The sequence below is a fragment of the Diceros bicornis genome, chromosome 19 (assembly GCF_020826845.1).
Source record: "Diceros bicornis minor isolate mBicDic1 chromosome 19, mDicBic1.mat.cur, whole genome shotgun sequence".
NCBI classification, from domain to species: domain Eukaryota; kingdom Metazoa; phylum Chordata; class Mammalia; order Perissodactyla; family Rhinocerotidae; genus Diceros; species Diceros bicornis.
This window is the reverse complement of record NC_080758.1, coordinates 8,307,984-8,334,933: the sequence shown is the minus strand read 5'-3', so window position 1 is coordinate 8,334,933 and position 26,950 is coordinate 8,307,984. Positions and strand designations below refer to the sequence as shown.

Here is a 26,950-nt window from a genome sequence, read left to right as displayed (position 1 = left end):
CAGAAAAATAGATATGATATGATTCCATTTATTTTATTTTATTTTTTTTTGCTGGGAAAGATTCGCCCTGAGTTAACATCTCTTGCCAATCTTCTTCTCTCTCTCTTTTTTTCCCCTCCCCATAGCCCCAGTACATAGTTGTATATTCTAGTTGTAGTAGTTGTAGGTCCTTCTGGTTCTTCTATGTGAGCCACCGCCACAGCATGGCTACTGATAGACAGTGGTGTGGTTCTGTGCCTGGGAACTGAACCCGGGCCACAGACCACTAGACCAGCAGGGCTGGCTCTGTGATTCCATTTATGTAAAGTTTTTTATAATACGGAACTAACCAACGGTGATGGAAGTCAGAATAGTGGTTTTATTCGTGGGCACTACTGACCCAGGAGGTGGGGTATTGACTGAAATTTTTTATCTGTCAATCTGGGTGGTGGCTACATAGGTGTGTACACACATAAAGCTTCACTGGACTGTAGTCTTGAGATTTCTGTCCTTTGCTGTATGTGCTTGATCCTCCGGACCTGATATTTAGATTCCCTTGCTGGGTGTACCAAGCAGAATTTCACTAGAGCAGTAGCCTGGGATGTAAACCATGGTGCCATGTGTACCCACATAACAGCAAGTGGTTTTTGAAAAGCTAAATTTTCTTCAACATTTTAAAATCCAAGTAGGAAAGATGAGTTTAGTTCACCACTGCCTTCTTTTGAATTGACAAATATCTTTTTTTCTCTTACGAATTAAGAATTGCCTTCCTTTTTCTCCCCTCTCCCAAGTGATGTACTTTTAAAAATATGGTTTACAACTTGCAGAAATATCTTTTCGTATATTTTCCTCCAAAACAATTTGCCTCTTTAGTTTTATTCATTTGTTCATTTATTCAGCCAATCACTTATTTTTATTATTTTTTAAGGAGCACATGTTATGGAGTGTAGTATTAGGAAAAACATACGTATATAGAAGCCAGAAGTTCTAGCTTTGAGTGTGGTTCCACCCTTCCATTCTATCTGTGAAATCATAATTATGTTACTTCTCTAATTCTCACTGTTCATCCTTGTAATGGGTTTAATAATAGTACCAAAGATGTTATATCACCTGGAGAATTTAGTATCACCTTGTAACCATTCAACATCGTGTGGTTGACTGAAGTGAGTGGGCTTCCTTCTTGAGAAGTAGATTTATAACTTACTATTGAAAAGAAAAATAGGGTGGGATTTATTCCCTCATTTAATTAGACTATCTCTATTTTTATATAATGGGGCACTGTGTAAGATTTCTTTTGAAAAATTTAAAAAAATGATTCAACTACTAAAATAAAACTGATTACCGATATTATAGTGGATTATTATGTAATTAACCAGGACATTTGGTCTCCTTTGTACAAGAAGTGATATCCTTATACAGCAGGATTTGAAGGAAAAACTGAAAATTCTTGGGCAAAAGAAAATCAGACAAAGGTTGTATTAGCCAACTTCTGCTGTGGCACCAATTCCAAAATCTTAATAGTTTATTGCACCTTTATCTCCTGCCCTTGTTACATGAGGGGTCTGGGTTGGCTGTGAGTGTATTGAGCACAGCTGGATTAGTTTGACTCAGTTGAGATCCATCTGCTTGTACATTCAGAGATCTAGGAAGAAGGACGGGAATGTTGTTCTCATGATGGAGGGTTGAAACTCAAGGAGGGAGGAACCGATCTAATTACACACGCATTTAAAGCATCCTCTTGGACGTGGCCTATCTGCTCACATTCTGTTGGCCAAAGCGAGTTGCATGGCCAGGTCCAAACTCATCAGGAAAGAGTCACTAGGGCTTGGAGGAACTTCATGATTGTGAACATCATCCAGTGGTGAAAATAATTATATGTGAAAATAATTCAATCTAGAAAATGAAGGTTGCTGTGAGGTGCAGAATTTGCCTTTGGTCTGATTATAATTACCTCCAAATGCTAGAGAGAGAATCTTTTTGCCAAGTCTTATCTCTACCTAATCTTTTCCAGCCTCCATGCTCTGAAGCATACTTTATGCATCAGAGAACTTCCTATTTTCATTATCTTTTACCGGAATTTTCAAGGAGCCACTATCTTCTGTGAATTTTGAATTAGTCCAAGGATTGAGCTGGCCCCAGGATGTACAAAATCAGATTAAGTCTGAAGCTAACCTGGGCTTTTGAAAGTAAACATCCGATTTCTAGAGAATATCAAGCATTTCAAAGATCCTAACGTTGACATTTTCAGTGAGCCATACAGATGTTTCTGGTCTTTGATAGGTACAGATTTTAGCTCCGTTTCAAGAGGAAAAAAATCTCTGAGTCAGTAAGCTTAAATACATCCTGGAAAAGCAAAAAGAAGGTTAGAGATTGAGGGGTCACAGATAAATTTGAAAGAGTATCCAGACAGATAGCAGCCCAGAAAATAAACAGAAGCTATTTTGATTGTCTAGCTGGGTCTGCTGTTGTTTTTGCATGGAGATTATATAAAGGGGTAGGTAAAAATATTTAAACTCTGTTTATATACCTTTTTTTTTTTGTGAAGAAGATCAGCCCTGAGCTAACATCCGGTGCCAATCCTCCTCTTTTTGCCAAGGAAGATTGGCCCTGGGCTAACATCCGTGCCCATCATCCTCTATCTTATATGGGACACCACCACAGCATGGCTTGACAAGCTGTGTGTTGGCGCGCCCGGGATCCGAACCTGCAAACCCCAGGCTGCTGAAGTGGAGCACGCACACTTAACTGCTACACCACTGGGCCGGCCCCTGTTTATATACCATTTTTAATCACAAAATTTGACTTCTTTTTCATTTCTGTTAACTATCAAAACCCTTCTGTTAGTAATGAATATTTGTAACTGGATGTCACTTTAAAGCTCTCTTTGGAACTGTTCTTTTGTCCTTTAAATCATAATTCTCAGATATATTTCAGATTTTCGTCATGAGGCTTGAAAGGCTTTATTGTCTTTCTCACTTAGGAAATGCAATCGTGAAATGCGCAAGAAAGCAAAAGGAGAACAAGTGGTCCTATTCAGATGGGCGACCTTTGAGAAATCAAGTGGGAACCAAATCTTTATCAAGTTTCTGTTGAAATCTATTGTCATGCCTCTGCCAAGTAACTGAGAGTTGTTCTGGGTGACTCTGTGACCTTTAGGTCAATTGGTTATCACCTGGACTGTTGACTCAGTAGAAAATTAGATGAAAGTCAGTTGCATAATAGTAATATTAGATTAGTTGTAGTAGCTTTATGTCATTTTCCTAATTTTGAGGCATTTGTTATTTATTCTTTAATGTTTGTTGTCACAGTATCACCTCTACTCTTATTTACTTACCATTTTGCTTTAAATCAGCTCACACCTTTGTTTAAATAAATCCACTATAAGAGAAAATTTTATTACTACCATCAATAGAAAACCAGTATCACTTGCCATGAACAGGGATTAACATTTAAAAAGAAGTACTATGGAAAGAAAATAATGTTTTAAAATTTTGGCAACTTTTTGCTGCCTGCCAGCAATCTTTTTTTTTTTTTTAATGTGTTAAAAAACACATAACATGAAATCTACCTTCTTAACAAATTTTTAAGTATATAGAACAGTATTATTAACTATATGCACATTGTTGTACAGCAGATCGCTAGAACTTTTTCATCCGAAACTCTATACCCGTTGAACAGCAACTCCCTAATTCCCCCTCTCCCCAGTCCCTGGCAACCGCATTCTAGTTTCTGCTCCTGAGTTTGACTAGTTAGGATACCTCATGTAAGCGGAATCATGCAGTATCTGCCCTTCTGTGACTGGCTTATTTCACTTAGCATAATGTCCTCCAGGTCCATCCATGTTGTCACAAATGGTAGGATTTTTTTCTTTTTTAAGGCTGAATAATAATCCGTTGTATGTGTATACCACGTTTTTAAAATCTATTTATCCATCAGTGGACATTTAGGTTGTTTCCATACCTTGGCTATTGTAAATAATAGTTCAATGAGCATGGGAGTGTAAATATCTCTTTGTGATCCTGTTTTCATTTCCTTTGGATTATGTACTCAGAAATGGGATTGCTAGATCAGATGGTAGTTCTGTTTTTAATTTTTTGAGGAGCCTCTGTACTGTTTTTCATAGCAGCTGCACCATTTCACATTCCCACCAACAATACACAAAGCTTTTGATTTTTCCTCTTTGTTTTTTTTTAAATAATGGCCATTCTAACAGGTGAAAGGGGATGTCTTACTGTGGTTTTGATTTGCATTTCCCTGATGATTATGATGCTGAGCAACTTTTCATATACTTGTTCGCCATTTTTATATCTTCTTTGGAGAAATATCTTTTCAATCCTTTGCTCATTTTTTAACTTGGCTGCTTTTTTGCTACTGAGTTGTAGTTGTTCCTTATATATTTTGTATATTAACCCCTTATCAGACATATGGTTTGAAAATATTTTCTCTCATTCTGTAGGTTGCCTTTTCACTCTGACGATTGTTTCCTTTGCTGTGCAGAAGATTTTTGCTTGATGTGGTCCCACTTGTCTATTTTTGGTTTTGTTGCCTGTGCTTTTGGTGCCATATCCGATAAATCATTGCCAACGCCACTGTTATGAAGGTTTTTTTCTTGTTATGTGTTCTTCTAGGAGTTTATATTTTCAGGTCTGGCATTTAAGTCTTCAATCAGTTTTGAGCTGATTTTCACGTATGGTGTAAGCTAAGAGTCCAATTGCATACTTTTGCAACTCTGTATGTTGAAGAAACTCTCCCTTCCTCATTGTGTATTCTTGGCAAAGGATCTTGAAGAAGATCGTTTGTTCATATTCGCAAGGGTTTATTTCTGAGCTCTCTATTTTATTCCATTGGTCTATATGTCTGTCTTCATGCCAGTACCATCCCGTTTTGATTACTGTAGCTTTGTAATACACTTTGAAGTCAAGAAGTGTGAGGTCTTTAGCTTTGTTCTTTCTCAAGATTATTTTGACTATTCAGGATCCTTTGTGGGTCCATGTGAATTTTAGGCTTGCTTTTTCTATTTCTGCAAAAAATGCTGTTGGGATTTTGATAGAGATTGCATTGAATGTGTAGTTCAGTTTGAATAGTATGGACGTTTTAACAATATTAAATCTTCCAATCTGTGAACATGGGATATCTTCCCATTTATTTGTGCCTTCTTTGATTTCTTTCAGCAGTGTTTTCTATTTTTCAGTGTACAAATCTTTTCCCTCCTTGGTTAAATTTATTCCTAAATATTTGATTCTTTTTAGTGTTATTGTAAATGGGATTATTTTCTTAATTTCCTTTTTGAATTGTTCACTGTTAGTATATAGAAACACAACTGATTTTAGTGTGTTGATTTTGTATCCTGCAATTTTACTCCATTCATTTATTAGTTCCAAAAGATTTTTTGTGGAATCTTTAGGGTTTTCTACATAGAAGATTATGTCATCTGCAAGCAGAGATAATTTTACTTCTGCCTTTACAATTTGGAGGCATATAGTAGAAAAAAATGCAATAATACAAAGAGACAAACAATGTAAGTTTGCCCAAACCCTTAGTGCCCCTCACCACATATACATACAAGAGCATGTATGTGTGCACGCATGCATATGTAAACATTTATTTTTTTATAGAAATGGGAGCAAACTACGCATACCAAGGTGATTCAGCAAAACTATTTCTGTTTTAAATATGGAGTTTTAACATTTTATATTTCAAATTTTAATTTACCTTCAATTGAAATAAAATGCGCTGTATGGAGTTAGCTTGTGTTACTTGAAACAATGAGTGTGCCTCTCTTACATTAACGTAGAAATCCTTGTGTATGAATTAAGCCGTTGCTCTGTAAGAGCAGGGAGTAATTCTAGGTCTGAGTGCTGAAGTAACATTCTGATTCCAAGAGCACAGTTCCCTTGTTCATGCGTTGTTTTCCTCTGACTGGATAATTTCAAATGACTGTCTTCAAGTTTGCTGAGTCTTCTGCTTCAGCAAGTCTGTGTTGAACCCCTCTAGTGAATTTTTCAATTCAGTTATTATAGTCCTTAGCTCCAAATTTTCTGTTTGGCTCTTTCCCTGAATAAAGCCAATTTGTAAGGTCTGAGAGGGGTGACTGCTTTTTCAAATGTGTAGATCCCAACACAAAGTTACAAGGAACATGAAGAAACAGAAAACATGGCCTAATTAAAGTAACAGAATAAATCTCCAGAAAGTGACCCTGAAGAAATGGAGGTATATGAATTACCTGACAAAGAATTCAAAATAGCCCTCATAAAAATGCTCAATGAGCTTAGGGAAATGAGTTTTGGGCTGATTGAAGAAAAACAATGAAAAGGCTCAGAGGTATTGATCTCCTTAAGTCCCCCAGCTTTGCATGAGCTGCACAGCCTTATGGGGAAGATAAGTGGAGAGATGCAGAGGGGCTGCAGAGATGCCTTATCCTTGAGTGCAGATGTCAAGGGAAGGGGGTCAAATGTTAAAACCTATAAGCAAACTTAGTCCTTGCCAAATGATTCAGTTCTCACCTCAGGGCCTTTGCACTTACCATTACCTGTGTTTGGAATGGCTAGGCCTAATTATCCACATGATTCACTCTTTCAGATCTTATGAGCCTCTGCTCAAATGCTCTCTTCTCAGAAAGGGCTTCCTTACCCTTATGTAAAATGGCAAATACCCCTAGCCTACACTAAATCCTTTTTCGCAGCTTTATTTGTCCTCATCAATTCCTTATCCCTCCCTTTTGAAATGTTTCTTTGTTTATTTTCTCCCTTATTGGAATATAATCTCTGGAGGGGCAGAGTCTTCGTCTATCATTGAACATCTTATCCCCAGTGAATATAACAGTTTTTACTGGACACAGAGTTAATGCTAAAAATGAATGAATGAATTAGAAATAAATAACAAATACACAATGAATTAAAACTTTTCCTGGATGAATGGATACAAGGAAGATTCTTGCAAAGGAGATGTGGTTCTACTACAATTGTGTTTAAGTGGTTCCCTCCATGAAGGCTGTCATACTGAAGAAATTTTTACATTTTATCTGTGAATCTATATACAAAGACAGGATAATCATGTAGAGTTTAGGGTGTATCTATTCTCTTGCACTATGAAAGAAAAATAAAATCTATAACTATGGCAGCTCAGGAGGGAGTTTTCCTAAAAAGTTTTGAGCTTGGCAGGAAATAACTTCTGGTTGACCTGAGACAAAGAAAAGACAAGAGATTCAAACTGAAGGTGAACTGAGAGAGTTAGTACATGCACAGGGCCTTGCATGCTCACTCTCTCTGAGGCAGTATTGAGGATCCGATACAGTCACTTTTGATGGTCAGATACACTTATGTAGCTCCCATTTAAAATAATATTCATATTAAACAAGAATCTGAGACCTTATCAAAATCTGTTTGTTTCAAAACTGATTCTTTGGGCGCAAATTATTTCCTTGTAAAAGAAATATTAAAAAATATGTCCTCCCTCGGTTTTCTTATTTATAAAGTTGAGTGATGGTGGAAATAAATATGTCTTATAAAGGTTTTTATGTGACTTATAAAGATATCTGCTGTTAGTTACCATAATGATCACTTTAGCTTGTATTTTGAGGAAGACTCTATTATGAATTAGTGTAGATTGCAATTCTTGTGAAAGTAAGGCGTGTGTGTGTGTGGGTTGTGTGTGCGTGTGTGTGTGTGTGTGCACTTGCTCTTTGGGATGTGGTTCTGAGATGGGTTCTATTGCTTGAAGACCTGATAGTCCTTTGACACGTAAAACAGAATGCTGCCTGCTCTGTGAATACTCACTCACCTCCCCTGAGCGGGGGCGTTGTGTTGCTTATTATCTAAACCAATTTCCACAGTGGGTAATTGTGTTCTGACTCATGCAATTCTCCCTACATTTCCTGACTGTTTCAGGTGACTTATTCCTTCCTCTTTACCCTTAATGGATGTGTAATGGAATGATATATTTCAAAGTCATTGCTGTGTTTCGGGCGAGGGTGGACTACTCTTATATAATGTCTCAGTGAAGGGTCAGAATAAAGCCTGGGGCATTCATGCCCTACTTCTACCCCCTGTGAAAAAAATGAGGTTCTCAAATCCGAGATGACTTTTGAGGCTAAAGATTCTCTGTGCTGACAGTTTTTAGAGTTAGGCATTAGCGTTTCAGATGGGTGAAGAGCCCAAGCTTTGGGGTCAGTTTGCCTCATTTACAACTCGGCTCTGTCATTTTTTAGCTGTGAACTTGGGCACATGACTTTAACCTTTCTCATCCACGGTTTCTTCATCTGGAAAATACTGATAATAATAATATCTGTTTCATAGGATTTTTATGAGGGTCAAATGAGACATTCTACATAGAAATACTAAAGCACAGTAGGTAGCGTATGGTGGGCGCTCAATAAATGTTGATTCTCAAATGATTGTTTTCCATTGGTTCAGTCCATCAGTAAGTCACTGACAGGTGACTCGTGTCCATCTGGGCACTGGAGAGATAAACGGATTAATTACAACAACTGGTAATGGAATACACCTTCATGCAGCCATATGGGAGCAGAGAGAAGGGAGCAATTAATTCACACTGGGGTCAGGGCAAGTTTCCCAGAGGAAGTGGGCCTGGAAGGAAAAGTGAAATTTCCCTGGAGGAAGAGGCAAGAAAGAGAGGCATTCACCTTGGAGAAGCACCGTGCAAGTAAATTTGTGGGGGAGTTTAGTCTTGTTCATCAAGTCCGCATATGTTCATGGAGTTCCCGCTATGTGACAGGCTCTGTGTTAGATTCAGGAGACGCAGTGGTGAGCAAAAAATATACAGTCCCTGCCCTGTGGAATGCTAGAGGCAAGACAGGTACTGAACCTTAACTCATAGAGCCATCAGAGGGCTGTAGGGCAAAGATATCATTGGATGGTAGAGCCTTGAGACTCTGATTAGATTGGAGCAGCCTGAGCAGTAGGATCTCTGCAGACAACTGAGATTTAAACCACAACGTGTAGGGTGAGTGGGAGTGAAGTAGGGGAGAGTGGGGCAGGCTCTGTGCCGGGAGAGTCATGGTACCTCTGGGAACTGAATACAGGCTAGTGTGACTGGGACACAGGAAGCGTGGGGACGACATCAGAGAGGAGGTTGGTGAGATAGCTATGGGGAAGACCACAGAGGCCTTGGTGGTCATTCTAGGGATTTGGGCTTTTGTCCCAAGTGCAGTGGGAAGTCACTGAAGTTTTTTGTTTTATGCATAGATATGCTGGAATCAGACCTGTGTTTTGAGGAGATCATCTAAATGCTGTGTTTAAGGTGAATTAATGGGGTTCGGATGGAAGTGGAGAGACTAATAAGTAGTTATGGCAGGATGCTAGTGGCTTGTATGGAGGTAGTGGCACAAAAATAGATAAGCAAAAAATAAATGGTTGCATCTGGTAAACGCTAGGGGACTTGGTTTAGTTGGAGAATATGATAGGTAGTGTCAAGCCACTGAAGAGATTGGTTGGGCCAGCTTTGGGGGAACCCTGGTGTCTTAGTCCATTTAGGCTGCTATAACAAAAATACCCTAAACTGGGTAGCTTATAAACCACAGAAATTTATTTCTCACAATTCTAGAGGCTGAGAAGTCCAAGGTCAAGTTGCTGACAGATCTGGTGTCTGGTGAGAACTTCCTTTCTGGTTCATAGAAGCATCTTCTTGCTGTGTCCCCACATGGCAGAAGGGATGAGGGAGCTCTTTGGGGTCTGTTTTATAAGGGCACTAATCCCATTTGTGAGGGCTCTGCCCTTATGACCTAATCATCTCCCAAAGGCCCCACCTCCAAGAGCCATCACCTGGGGGTTTAGGATTTCAACACATGAGTTCTAAGGGGCCACAAACATTTGGTCTGTAGCAACCATTATGATATTTCGTGCTAAGAAATTTGCATTTGTATCATAAAAAGAGCCAGTGGAGGTTAAGAAGCAGGGAAATGAAATAATCAGATTAGTGTGTGCAGGGAGGATATTAATTTCTTTCCCCACCTACTTTTTGAGCCACACATTTATTGAAGTTAGAGTAAAAATGGGAGAAATGGTTCAACATTACTGAAGGCAAAGATGGATGGGAGCCATATTCTTTTATATAACAACGCAAAAGAGATATACTAAGGGGAGGTTAAACTTGTTAGCATGAAACAGTCATTAATCGTCTTAATACTCTACCCTGAAGCCACCTAAGTCTTCTCTCATGTAGGACGCAATTATTACACCCTTCGAATGTAGCAGGGGATCTGGATATAACTGAATGCAGGACGGTCATTTTAAAAGACAATAAGCCAACACACTTTGTGGGAGGGGAGCGCTTTATAAAAAGTGTGAAAGGGACCAAGAGATTGTGGGAGAGAAGAGAGAGAATGGTTAACGGGGAAAGATTTCCCTCCTGATAGGAAGAAGGCGATACCATGCAATGTTCTGAGACTCTACAACAGAGGCCCCCTAACCATTGAGAAGCTGGGATTAAGTCAGAGAGAGTGGGGATCTATTTCACAAACCAAATTCATATGGACTCTCTGTGTTGAAACATGTGACTTGAACCCCGAGTAGAGGGACATTTTTGAGACTCCTAACACTCCGTCTCTGACTGGCAAAGAGCGAGATAATTTAGTATGAATTGGACCACCATTTCCTCCCCTTCCCTGGGTCGATATGTTTCAGATGCTTACACAGGGAGTACTCTGAAGGGATGGCGAATTTGAAAGGCTGTCCACAGTGATGGAGATAGACATGAGAACTATTGAGAAGGTCAAGTCTTCGGGGGTAAAAAAACTCAAAGAAGCTTTCTACCTCTATGGAGTTTTGAGCCTGTGCCACTTAATATGCTTCAGAAAGTTTGTAAAGGAAAGGTAATGTTAACCTTCCTTGCTATGTATTAAGGATAACACTGAAATAATTCGTAGCTTTTGAATACACATTTTTCTGTCAAGCCGTGTTCATTGGTGAAGTGCCTTCTACTTTCTGTGCCTCCACTTAGCTTGCTGGTGTTGGTTGGAGGCATTGATACAGGGAGTGTGATCAAACTTGCCATCATTCATTTTTCAGGTTACAGAACTCAACAACGTGAAGAATGTAGCTCGATTGCCAAAGAGCACCAAGAAACACGCCATAGGGATTTATTTCAGTGATGATACCTCCAAGACCTTCGCTTGTGAATCAGGTTTGTTTGGGGCAGGAGGGCTTTTGATTGTAGCTGTTAAGTGGGCACTGGGTGTACAGGTTAATCTTTTGGACATTCCTGCAGATCTGGAGGCTGATGAATGGTGCAAAGTACTCCAGATGGAGTGTGTAGGGACACGGATCAATGACATCAGCCTCGGAGAGCCTGACTTACTGGCTACTGGAGTTGAGAGAGAACAGAGTGGTATGTAAAGAAAATTCTCTCCTTCGCCCTCTTCTAAAACTGTTTTTGTCCCCATATAATAAAGCATAAGACATCTTCATTATGTAAAAATTCTGAAGTTATAAAAATGTGTAAAGAAAGAAGTAAAAATAACCTTTTATTTCACCCAAAACCTGTGTTAGTATTTCAGTGTATTTCTTTTCTTAATCTATTTTTGATGCATAATATGAATGTATCTACTTTAATAATATCAGCTAGAAATTTTGGGGAACCTGCTGTGTGCCATTTTCTGTGGAAGATACATTAGACCATTTAATTTTCCCAGCAGCCCTATGACATAGGTACTATTACTTCCCCATTTTTACAGATGAGGAGACTGAAGCTTAGAAGAACTAAAGATTTTGCTCCAATTCCAATAACTAGTGTTTGATTTCAGACTATACTCTTGGGCCTGTATTTGTAATGTACAGATTTTACAATGTAATGGGTTTTGTGTTGCCTTTTTCACTGAAAAATTTATTGAAAGCTTTTCGATGTTTTTAATAGAATCTGAACTTCATGAATATTTCAAGTTTAAACCCACCTAAATCTGTGATTATTTATTTGTTTACTGAAACACTTGAGCCAATTCTTTGAGCTCAACACTCAAACTGGGAATAAATCATTGTTTGTAATAATGACCAAAATATTCATGAACACTTCAGCAAAAATCAGTGTTAGTTTACAGTACGAGCCTGGAGGTGAGGAATCATTTCTTTGTCTCCAAATAACTGAGTCTATGACAGGGTAGATTGGATCCCAGATTCTGCTTTAGCTTATTGACTTGATCTGTGAGGATATGTCACAGTGAAGAGACTGTGGGACACCTGGCTTGATTACGAACATCGCGGAGGTGGAATTGGACTGGCCCTTTCCATGAGTGCACACTCCACTTGTTAGTAAAACATGCCCTCCCTCCCAATTGGAAGTAGGTCTTCATGACATCTTTACAGTCTGGGACTATTCTGGATGCACCGTATCTGCCATAATCCATCTCCACGCAAGTGTCATTGATGGAGACCTAGAAGTGCTGAGTAACTCAGAGGAGCCTCTTTGTAGACTGGGAAATGGAGCTGCAGAGAGAGGTTAAGTCATTGACCAGGGTCATACAACCAAGCACCAGGCTCCTCCTTCTGTGGCTCACTAAATCAGGATGCTCTGGGCTGAGGGGATGCACCCATAGTGCCTCGCGGACAGATGCATATGAAGCCAAGCGTAAAGAGGAGCAAATGGCAGATTTTGATTTTTTTTACCCTAGAATACTAAGATCAGCACTTATTTTCACAAATTTGTATTTGTGAAGCTGAATTGTGATAGTGCTACAAACTGAATTCAAGGGTTAGCTGTGCCTAGGAGTGACCTTTCCCATACCAATTTTCTATGCCTCAGTTTCCTCTTCTGTCAAGTAGGAATATGAATACTTCTGGTATATAACTACTAGGGATTATTGTGAAGCTCAACTATGCCTTTTAAGGCACTTTACAATGTGAATTTGTATGCCTTCAAGTAATTGTAATTAAAGTGATCCCTCTTACCATTGTTGTTGATGTCATTTTTGAGTGAAGTAGTTATAGAAGAACTTAGAAGCAAATAAATTGGAAATGGTCTCTTTTACTTTTTACTTAATGGTGACAGTCCTTCTTACTTGTTCCACAACTCTCCAGGGGGAAATTTGCTCCTTTAGAATGTACTTTTAAAATAATAATTACTAGAAAGCCTCAAAAATTTGGTTATTGGGAGTTTGAAATAACTTAGAAAATTTGAATAACAGATGTATGAATACATTTCGTGAACGTAATCTTGACACTCCTATTTACTAAGTTCGCCTGAAATCTATGAAAATTCTAATGACTTTTTTATTATAAAACAAGTATTATAATTTAGAGTAACATTAGTATTATTTAGAGTAACATTAGTATTATTAGTGCCACAGTATTTTTTCAGATCTAGAAAATCTATCATACTGATGGATAGGTGAAAATGTGTCTGCTATAGTAATAATATTTTTGTTCATATTTCACTTAAAGATTTTGGCTCTATAACTTTCTAAATTAATGAATTTTCTAGAAATGTAACAGAAATACCATGACAGTATCTGTGGGGATGAAAATTTGGTTGTAGTAATAAACCAAGTAGTTTATTTAGAGTAATCTTGGTTAAATTTTAACAGTCATCCAAATAAGCAAATGAATATTTCTTTCCAGTATTTGGCTAAAGAGGGCTCTTTGTTAAAACCACTTCACATATGTCCAGTGGAATTTGCCCAAACTGTGTGTCAGTTAAGCGCATAGTATTAGTGTGGAGTTTTAGTTAAATAATTTGGGATACAATTTTATTCATTTAGTTATGAAAATTATAAATTGATCAATATAACTTAGTATCATTAAACCATGCAACAATTATTTTGCACCTGCATCTTTTGTGAACACAAAAGTGCGGGTGTAATTAATATGTACTTGGCAGGAAAAAAATTACTTTTAATGGTTTCATTGCTTTAGTCTTTTATTGGCATACAATTTTTTTATTATGCAAATTTAAAAATTCTAAAAGTGGTCTTTGCTCATGTAAACAGTGTTTAGTGTATGTTGACAGCCAGACTGTATCATTATTATGTGATTTAATGTGGTCTTCATTTACAAAATCATTTTCTGGGACTGTTAATTTGTGAGAAAGGTTTATCTTCCTGAATATTCAACCGAAACCTAGAATGTGAGCTTGAATTATTTTGAAATGCCTCTTTGTTCCTACAATGTCTTTGATGTTTTATTCCTGGGGATTTTAGACTAACCTTTTGTTTTTCTCCCAGAGAGATTCAATGTGTATTTGATGCCATCTCCTAACTTAGATGTACATGGCGAATGTGCCTTGCAGATTACATATGAGCACATCTGTCTTTGGGACGTCCAGAATCCCAGAGTCAAACTCATCTCTTGGCCGCTAAGCGCCCTGCGGCGGTATGGACGAGATGCTGCTTGGTTCACTTTTGAGGCAGGGAGGTGAGTTTCAGGACTGTTTTTCCACGTCCGCCCCGCCCCCTGGTTCATACCATTTGAGGCCTGAGTTTGCATATGAGATCCAACCTGAAGCACACTTCGGGAAATGCGTAGAGCTACGCGTGGAGAATGCTAGGCATACTGTAAAACATTCATGCAGTCAACATGGCTTTCTTTCGCATGAACGATTCTAATGTTTCATGAATGTGATATGAATTTTCATTACATGATTTGATTCCATACGACAAACTGAAATTGAACTATGTAGAAATGCTAAAAATATACCATTTACTGGGTCAAGCTAAACAGAGGCCAACTTCTTGGTTTTTGGAAAACGTCCATATTGTTATTCTATTTATGTTTCCCCACTGAGCTAACTATGGCAGATTATCAATATGAGGGGCCATTGACATTTCTGAAGTTATGGTTTATTGGGTTCCATCTATTTTTCTCACAGCATAAAGAATGACACTAATACTGGAAGAGATTAATTCTAAAACTTGCTTATTGTAATACCCAATGAGCACTTTTAGGGCTTTTCCTTTTTCCTTTTAGAGGTTAATTTTGGAGAGAGAACATGGTGCCAATAATATTCGAGTAGATCATTAGCTACAAAGAGATTAGTCTAATCAATATCTCGTTTTCCTTCTCCACTACTCTTTCCCCCTCAGAATTTAGGCTCCTTTTTTGAAATACTGCAGATAAATTTTATATTTTAGAATTTTAAATGACTGAATTTTAAGAAATACAAGTCCTTCTGTATATGGCCAGACATTAAATTAAAGTTGAAAACAATCAACTTTTGACTTAAAAAAAATTTTTTTTGTTTGTAAAAGTGGACAGAACATGATACTTGATATAAAGAGAGTAAAAACAGAAGTTCTAAACACCTGAGACCCTAATTCACATGAATATGTGACAGTGATGCTCCACTCAAATTAACCTGTTCATTCCGTTATAAACAAAGCCCAGTTATTTAAAATTTCCTTTTCAGAAATATTAATTTGATGCTCTTTCAACAATCTTAGAAAGTTTTAAAATTCTTCTTTCCATACAGCTCTTCTCTGGCCTATTTTATTTTTAAGTACCTGGAAATTGAAATGCTATAAATGAGTCAGTGAATCTCCCAGAAACTGCAAAGTTCCTCATATTAGAAAATAAAACTTTATTCTTCAGAACAGTGTTCTTTTTTTTGTCAGAATTACTTATTTATTATCCTTATGGGAAACTCTCTATCAAAAATTAAGAATTTGCTTGGGAAGATGGGTATATTTCCCTGTTTGTGTCTCAGAAATTATTTATATATTTGTCGTCACCAGTGAAAGCTAGGTATAAAAAATATTTTTATAATAGAAATAGACTTTTCTGTTGACTATATACCTCGCATTATTCCCCACTCATATTTCATATTGACGTGTAGGAGAATTCTGTGTTGATCAGAACGTTTTGGGCTTATTTGGGGCAACACTTATTCAAACATTAATATTTTTCCATTGTTCTTTGATTTACTATTTATAGTAAATAGTAATAGGAAAAGAGTATGGCTTTTTATGGTAATTTCTGAAGCCTAAAACCTTAGTAAACTTTCATGTAGTGTCTCATGACTAGTTGAAACTTTTTTTGAAATTATCTCAATCTTCCAAATTTTAATACTACTGATATCTTGCAAAAGTTTAACTTATTCATGTTGAAATCTGGTAGAACTGCTCAAGGTCTAGGAGATTGTTTTAAAGACTTTGATATTTCTCCTAAGTGATGTAGGAAACCGTAGAGATTTTTAAGCAGGTATATTTTGGTCTGTCTGCATGTGTGTGTTATGTAATCATGTTCATATTTTGTAAACAGTAGGATAGACGGGGCAGATGTGGATGTGAAGAGATGCTAAAGTAGCTCCTGTGAGAGAAAAGGTGGATGAAAAGTATGGATATATTGGAAATCTACATTTCAGAATTATTCCAATGGTCTTTGACCATAAGCTATAAAGAACTGAGCTGGAAAATGAAAGAGTTTTATTCCATGACTTTGGTCTCTTTATGGTCTGAGCTTTTGGGTATTTCGTCCAAGAACTCCAGCACTTAGATGATTTTAATACCTTCAATCCATACCGCACAGTGTTGTGCCTCAAATGTTGTAGGGACTTGAAATATTCATTGATTTTGAATAGCATTCTTTTTCCGTGGTTGTGCTTTGTGAGGCTGGTGCAGACTTGAGATTGAATGATCAGAAGGGGGAATATTGGGAATGTCTTTTTAGGTTCTTATTGATTTCTCAGACAACGTGATGTAGTGTAAGGAGCACTGATTTGGGAGTCAGAGACACCCTAGTTTCTAATCTCTATTCTTTATTAGCTGTTGGCCTTGGACAAAGTGTTTAATTTCCCTTGTAAGTTTATCCGAGTAATAACTTCCTTGCAGGAAAAGCAGCAATGCATGTCGATGACCCAGAAGGGTCCTGGGCTTCTCCTAAATAGTATCTTTGATATTTTATTATGATTACTTTTGAAGCAAGACTTGGGTTTGCAGGATACAGACAGTGTTAAATGCAAGGTAATATTACTATTTTATATTTTGCCTGAAACTCAAATAAAGATGGATTTTTATAGTTACCATCAAGATGCTCAGGATAATAAGATCATTTGTGTTCCCCCAAGCATGAAGGTTTCATATCTGCCTTACTTTATTAGCGAAGACAATTTTTTTCCTTGGCTATTTTTGAATGTGTTCAAAACAAGGCAGTTTCATATTAACTAAGGTAATTTTCTCCCAGTCTCACATTGATAAATGAACAGGAATTAAATCCATCTAGGCAAATAGTTTTCACATATCCAACATGCATCTGCAAAGATTCCATAATATTCTGTCTAGAACACAGGGAATCTTCCCAAAGACCTTGGGCAAAATTCTGCTCACCTTCAGCCTCTGTTGGAGTTGGAACTGAGTGTTATTCCTGCTCAGTGGCCCCATTTCACCCCACCAAGACTGACAATGAACATGTATAATAAACTGGGCTAGGAGTTGGAGGAAATTAAATTAAATTACAGTTCCTCTACATACTGGCTGTAGGACCTTGAGTGAGTGACCTGACTCCTTGAGCTTCCATTGGCCACCTATAAGATGGGTTTAATATATTACATATCTCACAAGATTGCCGTGAAGATTAGTTATAAAACATATAAAAACTCCTGGCATAATGCCTGGCACATTGTATCAACTCAACCTGACACAAGCAGAAAAGAAATTCATTGGCTTAAATAACTCAGAATCCAGGGAGTAGGAATGGCTCAGGCGTGGTTTGATTCAGAGTCCAAATGATGACCCTAGGTTTCGTCTCTCAGTCCTATTTCTTCTAGGATGGCTTTACTCTGGCTCCACATGGTGGCTTCCAGGAGCTCTGGGATCTTCTCACACTATGAGACAATAAATGAGATAAATTCCTACCACATGTTCACTGTGTGTCAGGGACTGTACCAACCACTTTATGCAAAGCACAGGGTGCAAATAGGATGGAGATGGCTCTCCCAAAGCAGGAAGAGGATATTGATGCCTTCAGAAGGGGAACGGATGTGAGGTTTTTAAAAAAATAACGGAATGTGTCCAATACAGCATGTAATAATTGCTCAAAGCAAACAGGGTGAAGCAGCTATTTGACTGTAATTAGCAGTGTCATTCACAATGTCACTCATACAGGACATCGGTTCTCAACCAGGGGTGATTTTGCTCCCACGGGACATTTGGCACTGTCTGGAGACATTTTTGGTTGTTACAACTTGGGTGGGGGTACTACTGGCATCTAGTAGATAGAGGGCCAGAGATGCTGCCAAACATCATACAATGCACAGAACAATGCCCCACAACAAAGAATTATTAGGTTCAATTATCCAGGTGAAAAACTCTGCTCTACCAGACCTATCAGCCATTGAAAATAATCACTAATGTTTATTGAGCCCTTACTATATGAAAGTCACTATACTAAGCATTTTACACGTACTATCTTATTTAAGCCACTTAGTGATCATATAAACTAGGGAATATTATTATTCTCATCTTAAAAGGAAACTTGGGCCAAAGGCACGTGTGTGTGATTGGTCCAAAGGCACAAGACTAGTAAATAGTGGATTTAGGAGTGATACTCAGGTTTTCTCACTTCCAAACTCTAAGATTTCTAAGAAAGCTAAGTATCATCGTTCTACTAAATGAGCCTAGTTCTTAATTAACTTCTACAGAGCTAAGGAAGAGAAGTAAGTAATATATTCTTATATAACCAGAGCTCCCTAAAACCATTGGGTGATCTTGTCAGAATATTACCCCTTGCCATTTAAGCTGCTCCATCAACAAGTGACAGACTTGCAAAGATATTGGTAATTTGAATATGCCTCCTGAGATGTGCACTAATGTATAAATTTTCTTAGTTTACTTTAATTCTGAAACCTCCTATTTGTTCTTGTAGTTTTGAGTGCAGGCACATACAGCCAGGCTTGTTCATCTTCCTGGGCAGCAGTATCATGACTGAGGGTCAGTAGCATCTTCTAGATGTCATTTCTTCCTCTCTTCCCTCAGTATAAGCAAATCTGACCATAACTCTATTTATTCCTTGAAAAACTTCAGAGTTGAAACAAACTTTTTAATAAAGTGCAATTGCACTGTTAATTGCCACTCATTGCCCCGGAGATAAAGAACAGTTAGTTTATTTGGGGGACTGAGAGACATGTTGCTTATTTTGTTTGAGGTTTTTCTAGTCTTGTGTTTCTTTCCACTTTGAAGCCCTGAAACCTCGGTGCACATCAGACTGGCAGGGGCTCTGATTTTTCCTGGGAAGATCCAGTTGACATGAAGCTCTAACTGTGGCAACATCTCCCATGGAACCATTGTTGAAATGTTATTGTTTAAAGAAATGTGGCAGGTGTCCAGTCAGTTTTCCTGTTAATTTTACAGCTGGCTGCTGAGTTAGCATGCTTCAGTGTCGGGCTCTGCCTTGCCTCCTGACTGACTGAAATTAATGCCTGAGTTTAGCACCTGCAGGAGTGAGAGGTGCTCAGGTGACATCTGGCAGAACGCACTGAATAATTACCACACACGAGTGCTTCTCTTTACCAGTGGAGAGAGAGTCTCTTGCATGCTTTTGACATCATTTTAAGAGAAACTCTTAGATATGCCAAGAATATGTGAAAATCGACATTGCTTATACAAATTCTTTTCTTTAAATGGAGTGCACAAATTTGTGGAAAAGTATTTTTTGGATGTAAAGGCATCTGAACAGCCTTGGAAAAGAAATTATTCCTTTCTTGTGTTCATCACTCTAAAGACAAGTTTAATTGGTGAAATAACTTTTCATTGGAGAAGAAAATTGTTTACCCCTCTAATTGATGAGTTTACAGGTAAAAGGGCCATTTTTCTAGTGTAAATCGTTGAATATTCTCCATTTGTCTTCTTGATTTTAAGCTACTTAGTAATCTGTCATTTCTGAATATTTTATAGAGCATATACTCATTCTTATCAAAGGATTGAAAGCAAATTAACAAATAAAATGTACTCTGTTCTCCCTGCCATGTTGAGTAGAGAAATTCGAATACAAATGCACAGGATCTCACACGCAGGCTTGCTCAGGAGAAGTGAAATTCTCTTCTTTTGCAACAAAACAGAAACTACAGTTATGCCATTTACATGGCCATTCATTCTTCATTAGCATTTATCTAAAAACTAATTTTAATTATAAAAGTAACGCACATGTCTTATAAATATTCCATTAGTGGAGGCATGTGTGAAATCAGAAGGGAGAGTCCCCCTTCTACTCCACAGAGTAACCTCTTTAAGAATCACCTCTAATAGATCTTGCTTTATTGCATGCCTGATCTCTGCCAGACGCTGTGCTGGGTGTGGGGGTGTAAAGACAGACCAGGCAAGGCTTAGCTAGGTCCCCTCTACCTCTGAGCTTCTGTGATTTTAGCACGTGAAATCCCTAAAGGAAAGGATAACTTTCTCATGACCTTTGGACAAAAATTAGACACTCATCAATGCATCCTTTGTTGTGGCCTTCTTTGTTTATGTATATTTTTTATCTTATTTGTTTTTCCAGCTTTATTGAAATATAATTGACATATAACATTGTATAAGTTTAAGGTGTACAACCTTATGATTTGTTACATGCATATATTGTGAAATGATTACCACAATAAGGTCATTTAACACCTTCGTCACCTCACATAATTTCCATTTTGTGTGTGTGTGTACGGCAAGAATATTTAAGATCTACTCTCTTAGCAACTTTCAAGTATACAATACAGTATTTTAAACTATAGTCACCATGCTGTACATTATATCCCCAGAACTTATTCATCTTCTAACTGGAAGATGACCAACATCTCCCCATTTTCCTCACCTCCCAGTCCCTGGTAGCCACCATTTTACTGTTTCTATGAGTTTGGCTTTTTTAGATTCCCCATATAACTGAGATCGTACAATATTTGTCTTTCTCTGTCTGACTTATTTCACTCACCATAATGCCCTCAAGTTCCATCCAGGTTGTCACAAATGGCAGAATTTCCTTCTTTTTTATAGCTGAATAATGTTCCATCATATATATATATATGCCACATTTTCTTTATGAATTTATCCATTGGTGGACACTTTGGTTGTTACCATGTCTTGGCTATTGTAAATAATGCTGCAGTGAGCATGGGGGTGCAAATATCGTTTTGAGAGAGTGATTTCATTTCCTTTGGATATACACCCAGAAGTGGAATTGCTGGATCATATGGTAGTTCTATTTTTAATTTTTCGAAGACCCTCCATACCTTTTCCTATAGTGGCTGAACCAATTTACAGTCCACCAACAGTGCACAAGTGTTCCCTTTTCTCCCTATCCTTGCCAACACTTGTTATCTCTTGTCTTTTCCATCATAGCCATTCTCACAGGTGTGAGGTGATACCTCATTGTGGTTTTGATTTCCCTGATGATTAGTGATGTTGGGCATCTCTTAATGAACCTGTTGACCATTTGTGTGGTGTGGCCATCTTAATGTAGGTGATGGCCCACTGTTGTGTGTGATCACAATGAGTGTGATGGTACCTTAGAATCCTAGAAAGCACTAGCAAAAATTTATCATTTCTTCTTTCATCAGATAGTCACTGAGTGCACCGTAGGAGCCTGGTGTGGTTCCAAGCACTGTGGATGTAACAGTGAATAAAATGTACAAGAGTTCCATCACTATGAAACTTACTCTGTAGAGGACAGGGGATACAGACAATAACACACATTAAAAATAGTAAAATAGATGTTAGATTGTGTGAGTCCCGCAACAAAAAATAAAGTTGTTTAATATAAAATGCCAAAGGAAGCCTGTAATTTTAAATAGAGTGAGCAGGACTGGCTTTGCTGAGTCAGTGATGTTTGAGTAAAGTTCCACAGGAGGTGAGAAAGTGAGCCATTAGGAATCTAGGGGAAGAGCATCCCAGCCAGAAGAAGGAGGCTGGGAAAAGATGCTGAGGGGAAGTGTACCTGGAGTGTGCAAGAAAGAGCCAGGATGCTGATGTGACTGGAGCAGAGTAAGTGAGGGAGAAGCAATGCATGATAAAGCTGGAGATGTGACAGGGTCAGGCCATGTGGAACTTGAAGGCCATTGTAAAGGCTTTGGCTTTTAGTCTTAGTCAAATGGGAAGCCATTGGGGGCTGCATAGAGTTGGGCAACTACAAAGTTTGAAAGAATGGTTCCCAAGACCTCTCTCACTTTTAACACCAATTGCAAGTTCAAGGGTTCCCACAACCACTTAAGGTTTAATAATTTGCTAAAATGACTTGTGGCGCTCACTGAAAGCTATTAAACTCATGGTTACAGTTTGTTACAGCAAAAGATACAGATTAAAATCAACCGAGGGAAGAAGTGCATGGGATGGAGTCCAGAAAAGTAGGAGACACGGAGATTCTGTTATGCTCTCCCTGTGGGGTCAGGACAGTGTTACTTTCCTTGTATCACTGTGTGACAATACACACAGAGGAGGCTCTCCTGAGCCAGAGGGATGTGTGACAATACGCACACAGTATTGCCCACCAGGGAAGGTCTCCCAAACCACAGCATTCAGAGTTTTACAGGGGCTCTACATGCATGATTGATTCACTGATTGCCCACATGGTTGATGATCTCAGTCTCTAGGTCAATTGATACCATGTGACCCAAAGCCCCCCCTAAATCATACTGTTACTATGTGGCTAGCCCAAGAACCCCATCCAAATAAAAATTACCTCCCAGGTAATTGCCATGGCAAAGGCCAGACCTCTTTTTGGAAAAGATTAAATTCCTTACTGCACAGGGAGTGTTAAGCAAAGAAGTGACATGGTTTGACTTTTTTTATTAGACTTCCTCTGGCTAACACCAGTTAGACGGGAGTTGTAGTGCTCATGGTGAGGACAAGATCAGCTTCGTGCATGTAGGTAACAGTGAACATGGGCTAAGTGTTTGGACATTGACGTGTTTTAAAGCTAAAGCCAGAAGGATTTACTGACTGATTGGATGTGGGTTAGGAGAGAAAGAGAGGTGTTCACAACCCCCCAGGAGCAGCTAAAACTGCAGAGAAAGGGGCGGGGGCCTGGGCTGAAGATGATCTGACTTCAGTTTTGGACATGTTAACTTCAAGGCTCATCCAGCAATTTCCCTCTCTTACTAAACTGGCTTTTCATCCTGTCAGGGATTAGTAAAGCAAGACATCATGTTTGGGTTTAGAAACTGTGAAAAACACTTCAATTTCAACCCACTGCTTATAACGTGGTAGAGCAAGAAGACTAAATGAAAATGCTTTTTCGACAGAAGGAGCTGGATCTAGGTCATGGCATAAGATGATAAAGCAAAAAGGAAGAAAAAAGCGATCTTTCTTTGACTTTATTTACATGTTAAGTGATTGAGAACAGATATAATTAATAAACTACCACTATCTCTTATACTAGCCATCTTCTATGACTTCAGATAATTTTTGTTTTCACAAACCTTGAAGTTCACATATATCAGGATTAGAATTTGTATCTAAAAAGTGATGACAATGGCCTCAGCACACATTTAGGGGAACTCTGTTCGGAAACCTGGTGACATCGATGTTGAAACTGCGGGAGAAAGGACGGTGTGGGGCAATGCACAGTCTGAATTGGGACCTTCATCTTCATCCTGCTCCCTCTGCTAATCAGCTTTATATCCACGGACACAGTGTACTTCACTGGGGCTGGAGAAACAAAGTGTTCTATTTTTTTTTTGCATCATAGTTTTTATTTAATGAAAGCTGATTCTTTTCCTAAAGGAAGACTCCCATTTCTGAATTCGTATTTTCATTCTCCAGGAAGAGGTTTATGTCATTCTGTTTCACACGCTCATGAGCCTCACACACAAGCTTTCCCCCAGCCACACACATTCCATTCTCATGCATCCTATTCTCGCTTCCCCACTGTTTGGGGATGTGGTCGTCCACACTTCCTTCAAGGCAGAGATGTGGTTGTGCCTCCCTCATGAAGTTTTCCTCGAGAACCCCTGTCCTCATTGGCTGTGACACTTACACGGTTAAAATAACAACAACAACAAATCCCAAGTAAATGCTGACTTGTTGTCAGATCCTTTGCTGAATACAAAACACAGTTTCCCACTACCCTGTGAGGTTTGGTCCATCTTATTATCACATTTGAAATATGAGGCCACTGAAACTTCGAGGGGTCTAGGAACTTAACCGAGGTCACGATTCCAGCATAGGAGGGAGCTGAGATTGGGATTTGCCATCTCCCACACCACTTGGAGTAGGGGTCTAGGAACCACATCATGTTTCCCAAAATGTGAGATGATGTTGGGCAGTTTGAGGCATAATGTTACATAAACGTGACTCTCACAGTGAGGAAGTTATTTTCTTTTCAATTACCTTTTTGATCCTTTTGATTAAACTATAGAGAAACACTTCATTTGGGTGCTGGCATGTCTTAAACACATCTTCTAACATTTTCTAATTTACCTATGTTACCAGCAAGTGAGCATACTTCCAGCTCAGATCTTTGGTGAGAGGACCTAGACAGAGTTTACTAACATTATTTTGTTTTCATTGTGTTTATTTTCATGTCTACTTTCAATTTACGGCAGAGCATACTGTCTTTTGATACTGATTTGATGATTCCATTTACAATACATTTGTTTAAGGGGATAAAGGCGAGTTGATTAAAAAATATTAAATAGACAGCACAAAAATTTGACAAATAAAGGAAAGTTGTATGTGAATGACTGATGTTCCCAAGAGCTGTCCCACGCTCAGAGGCCTGAGCAGCACAGTGGTACATCATGTAGTGTCTTGCATTGATTGCTGTATCTCTCCTACTGGTCGCAGCAAAGGCCAGGGAAACCATCGCAGTAGTAGGGGGCCGAGGTTGCCCTGACCTCCAGCCAACACACACACACACACACACACACACACACACACACACACACACACGGCACTAGGAGAGTCAACTGCTACGTTATCTGAAGCTGAAATCAACCAGGCAGTGACGCCAAAGATTGGGACAGGCGAGACAGCGCAGATCCACAAGTGCAGGATGTAGTCTTTACCTGACCTGACCACGGTCTGTGGTGAAGCAACAGCCCCCCGAACCCAGAAGCTGCCTTTTGTATGCAGCCTCTTTACCATTTAAGCATGAGTCAGCTTCTCCCTCATCCACTTGTTTTAGGCACCCCAACAAAGTACGGCCATATCAATATTGCTGATGTCAGTTGTGCCAATGTAGAGAACCCCTGTTCTATATTACAAGCTCCTAACAGACCCCGTCTCAGATTTTTCTTCAAGAAGAAGCTACTAGATGCCCTGTGGTTAAGCCTCTTGTTTACTTCATTTTGTGTTCCTATGTGTGTTTTCTTGTCACAGTGTCTTTGGCTTTGCCATAGCCTCGGCTGGGGGAGGGGTCACGCTCCATTGGTTCAAACCGGATTTGTGGTTCACCTCACGTTTACAGACAAAAGAATGCAAACATTCTGCACTTTTTTGCTCACAATTTTGTGTCCCTCTCTACAAGGTGCTTCCGGTCTGTTTCTCTCAGGTTTTTGGCTTTCTAATTTTCTTTTTTTACTAACAGTGACCCCTACCCCTCTTCCCAGCTATACCTTTCCTTTCTTAATTGCTCCTCTGACCAATATGGCTCATTCCACCATTATATTATTCTTGAACCCGTTCACATAGGTAGGTCTTGTCTAATCAAATAAATTGGAAATGCTTCAAAAAAAGCCCATGTTTTTACCTCTGTTTACAACCATCACCGCCGCTATTATGATTTGCCTTATGTTAGTCTGACAAGTACTGTATTCTTCCAATTATAATATGTAATTGTAAATGTAAACTTTAACATTGATTTAAGAACCACTTTTGTAGGGATAGAGAGAAGAAAAGAGTACCTTAAATATACATGTTGAGTATAAGATATATCTTGCTTTTAGCAATGTCCAAATATTCTAAACACACACACACCCACACCCACACACATGCACAAAATATATCTTGAAAGTTAGGAAAATGGAACTGACTGGCTTTCTAATCTCATCAGTTTACTTATTAATACTGTCCACTATGAGATAATCTATTTTGGTTTTCATAATTTCAATCTCATTAGTATTTTTCTAATAAAATATGTTGGTGTGAAGTGTCATTGGCAAAGAGAGGGAACAGAGTTTCTCAAGTTGGGCATTCGGTGCCAGCGGGAACCATTGCCTCAGGTGGTGACTTCGCAATAGAGAGGACCACGGTCACAGAACACGCATGCTCAGTTCAGCACTCTAGGCACGGAGGCGTCCCTCCTCCCACCCCTCCCAACGTGTTGGCCCCACTCGACCTTGTCCCACCTCAAGGCGTTCTATGTGCAGTTGCTCCTGTGGGACTGTTCTTCCTGCTTTGTCTTCCGAACCACTCTCCTCCCCAGGGTGGATCAGTCAATCCTCAATTTAAATAAAACTTGCTCAAGGAAGCCTGAGTCAGATACTGGTGATGCCTTTTCCTAGCACTTCCTGGTCTTTCACAATCCATTCTGCAGTTATTTATTAAGCACCCAATATAAGCCACTGGTGGAAAAGCTAGGAATAAATCAGAAAAAAATCTCTTCTACATGGAGCTTACATTCCAGTGGAATAATGGAAGTCCACATTAAAGGAAGATTTACTTTGTGCATCTTCATATCATATATAATACTTTCAATAAATCTAGGTAACAGTTACTATCATTCTGTTTATTTTACAAATGGTAAAGCAGGCTTAGAGAGGTTGAATGATGTGTACCAGGTCACACGGCTGGTAAGGGGCATCCCCAGCCAGGCAATGTGGAGCCCAAGTCTTACCTCTTATTTCACTCTGCCTTCATACATATTTGTTGTGTACGTGAATGAATGAATTTCCCAGTACTTTCTGATTTCTTGATTTTCTTCTGGATTCTTGACCAATTGCATATTCAATGGCTTGGAGTGACAGGCATATCATTTAGGCAAAATAATTATTGAGAAATTCAAACCTAAGTGCATCTATATGGCCATGGTGTTCTTATATCTGAATTTTTATCTTCACAAAGGAAACAGGAAAGGCCCAACTTAAACTTGTTATTTTACCTTCTCTGGGTTTCCATCCACTG

The 26,950-nt window shown here is 38.7% G+C and overlaps 1 protein-coding gene across 3 annotated transcripts in view; it reads left to right on the top strand.

The window, feature by feature from the left end:
* Nucleotides 1-26,950, top strand: part of DOK5 (docking protein 5) — a 158,806-nt gene that overhangs the window by 92,530 nt on the left and 39,326 nt on the right. For all 3 annotated transcript variants that reach the window (XM_058562440.1, XM_058562442.1, XM_058562443.1), the window contains exons 3-5: nucleotides 11,004-11,118; nucleotides 11,203-11,322; nucleotides 14,147-14,336. In XM_058562440.1, the coding sequence (XP_058418423.1) occupies nucleotides 11,004-11,118; nucleotides 11,203-11,322; nucleotides 14,147-14,336 (425 nt within the window). The remainder of the gene's footprint in view (nucleotides 1-11,003; nucleotides 11,119-11,202; nucleotides 11,323-14,146; nucleotides 14,337-26,950) is intronic.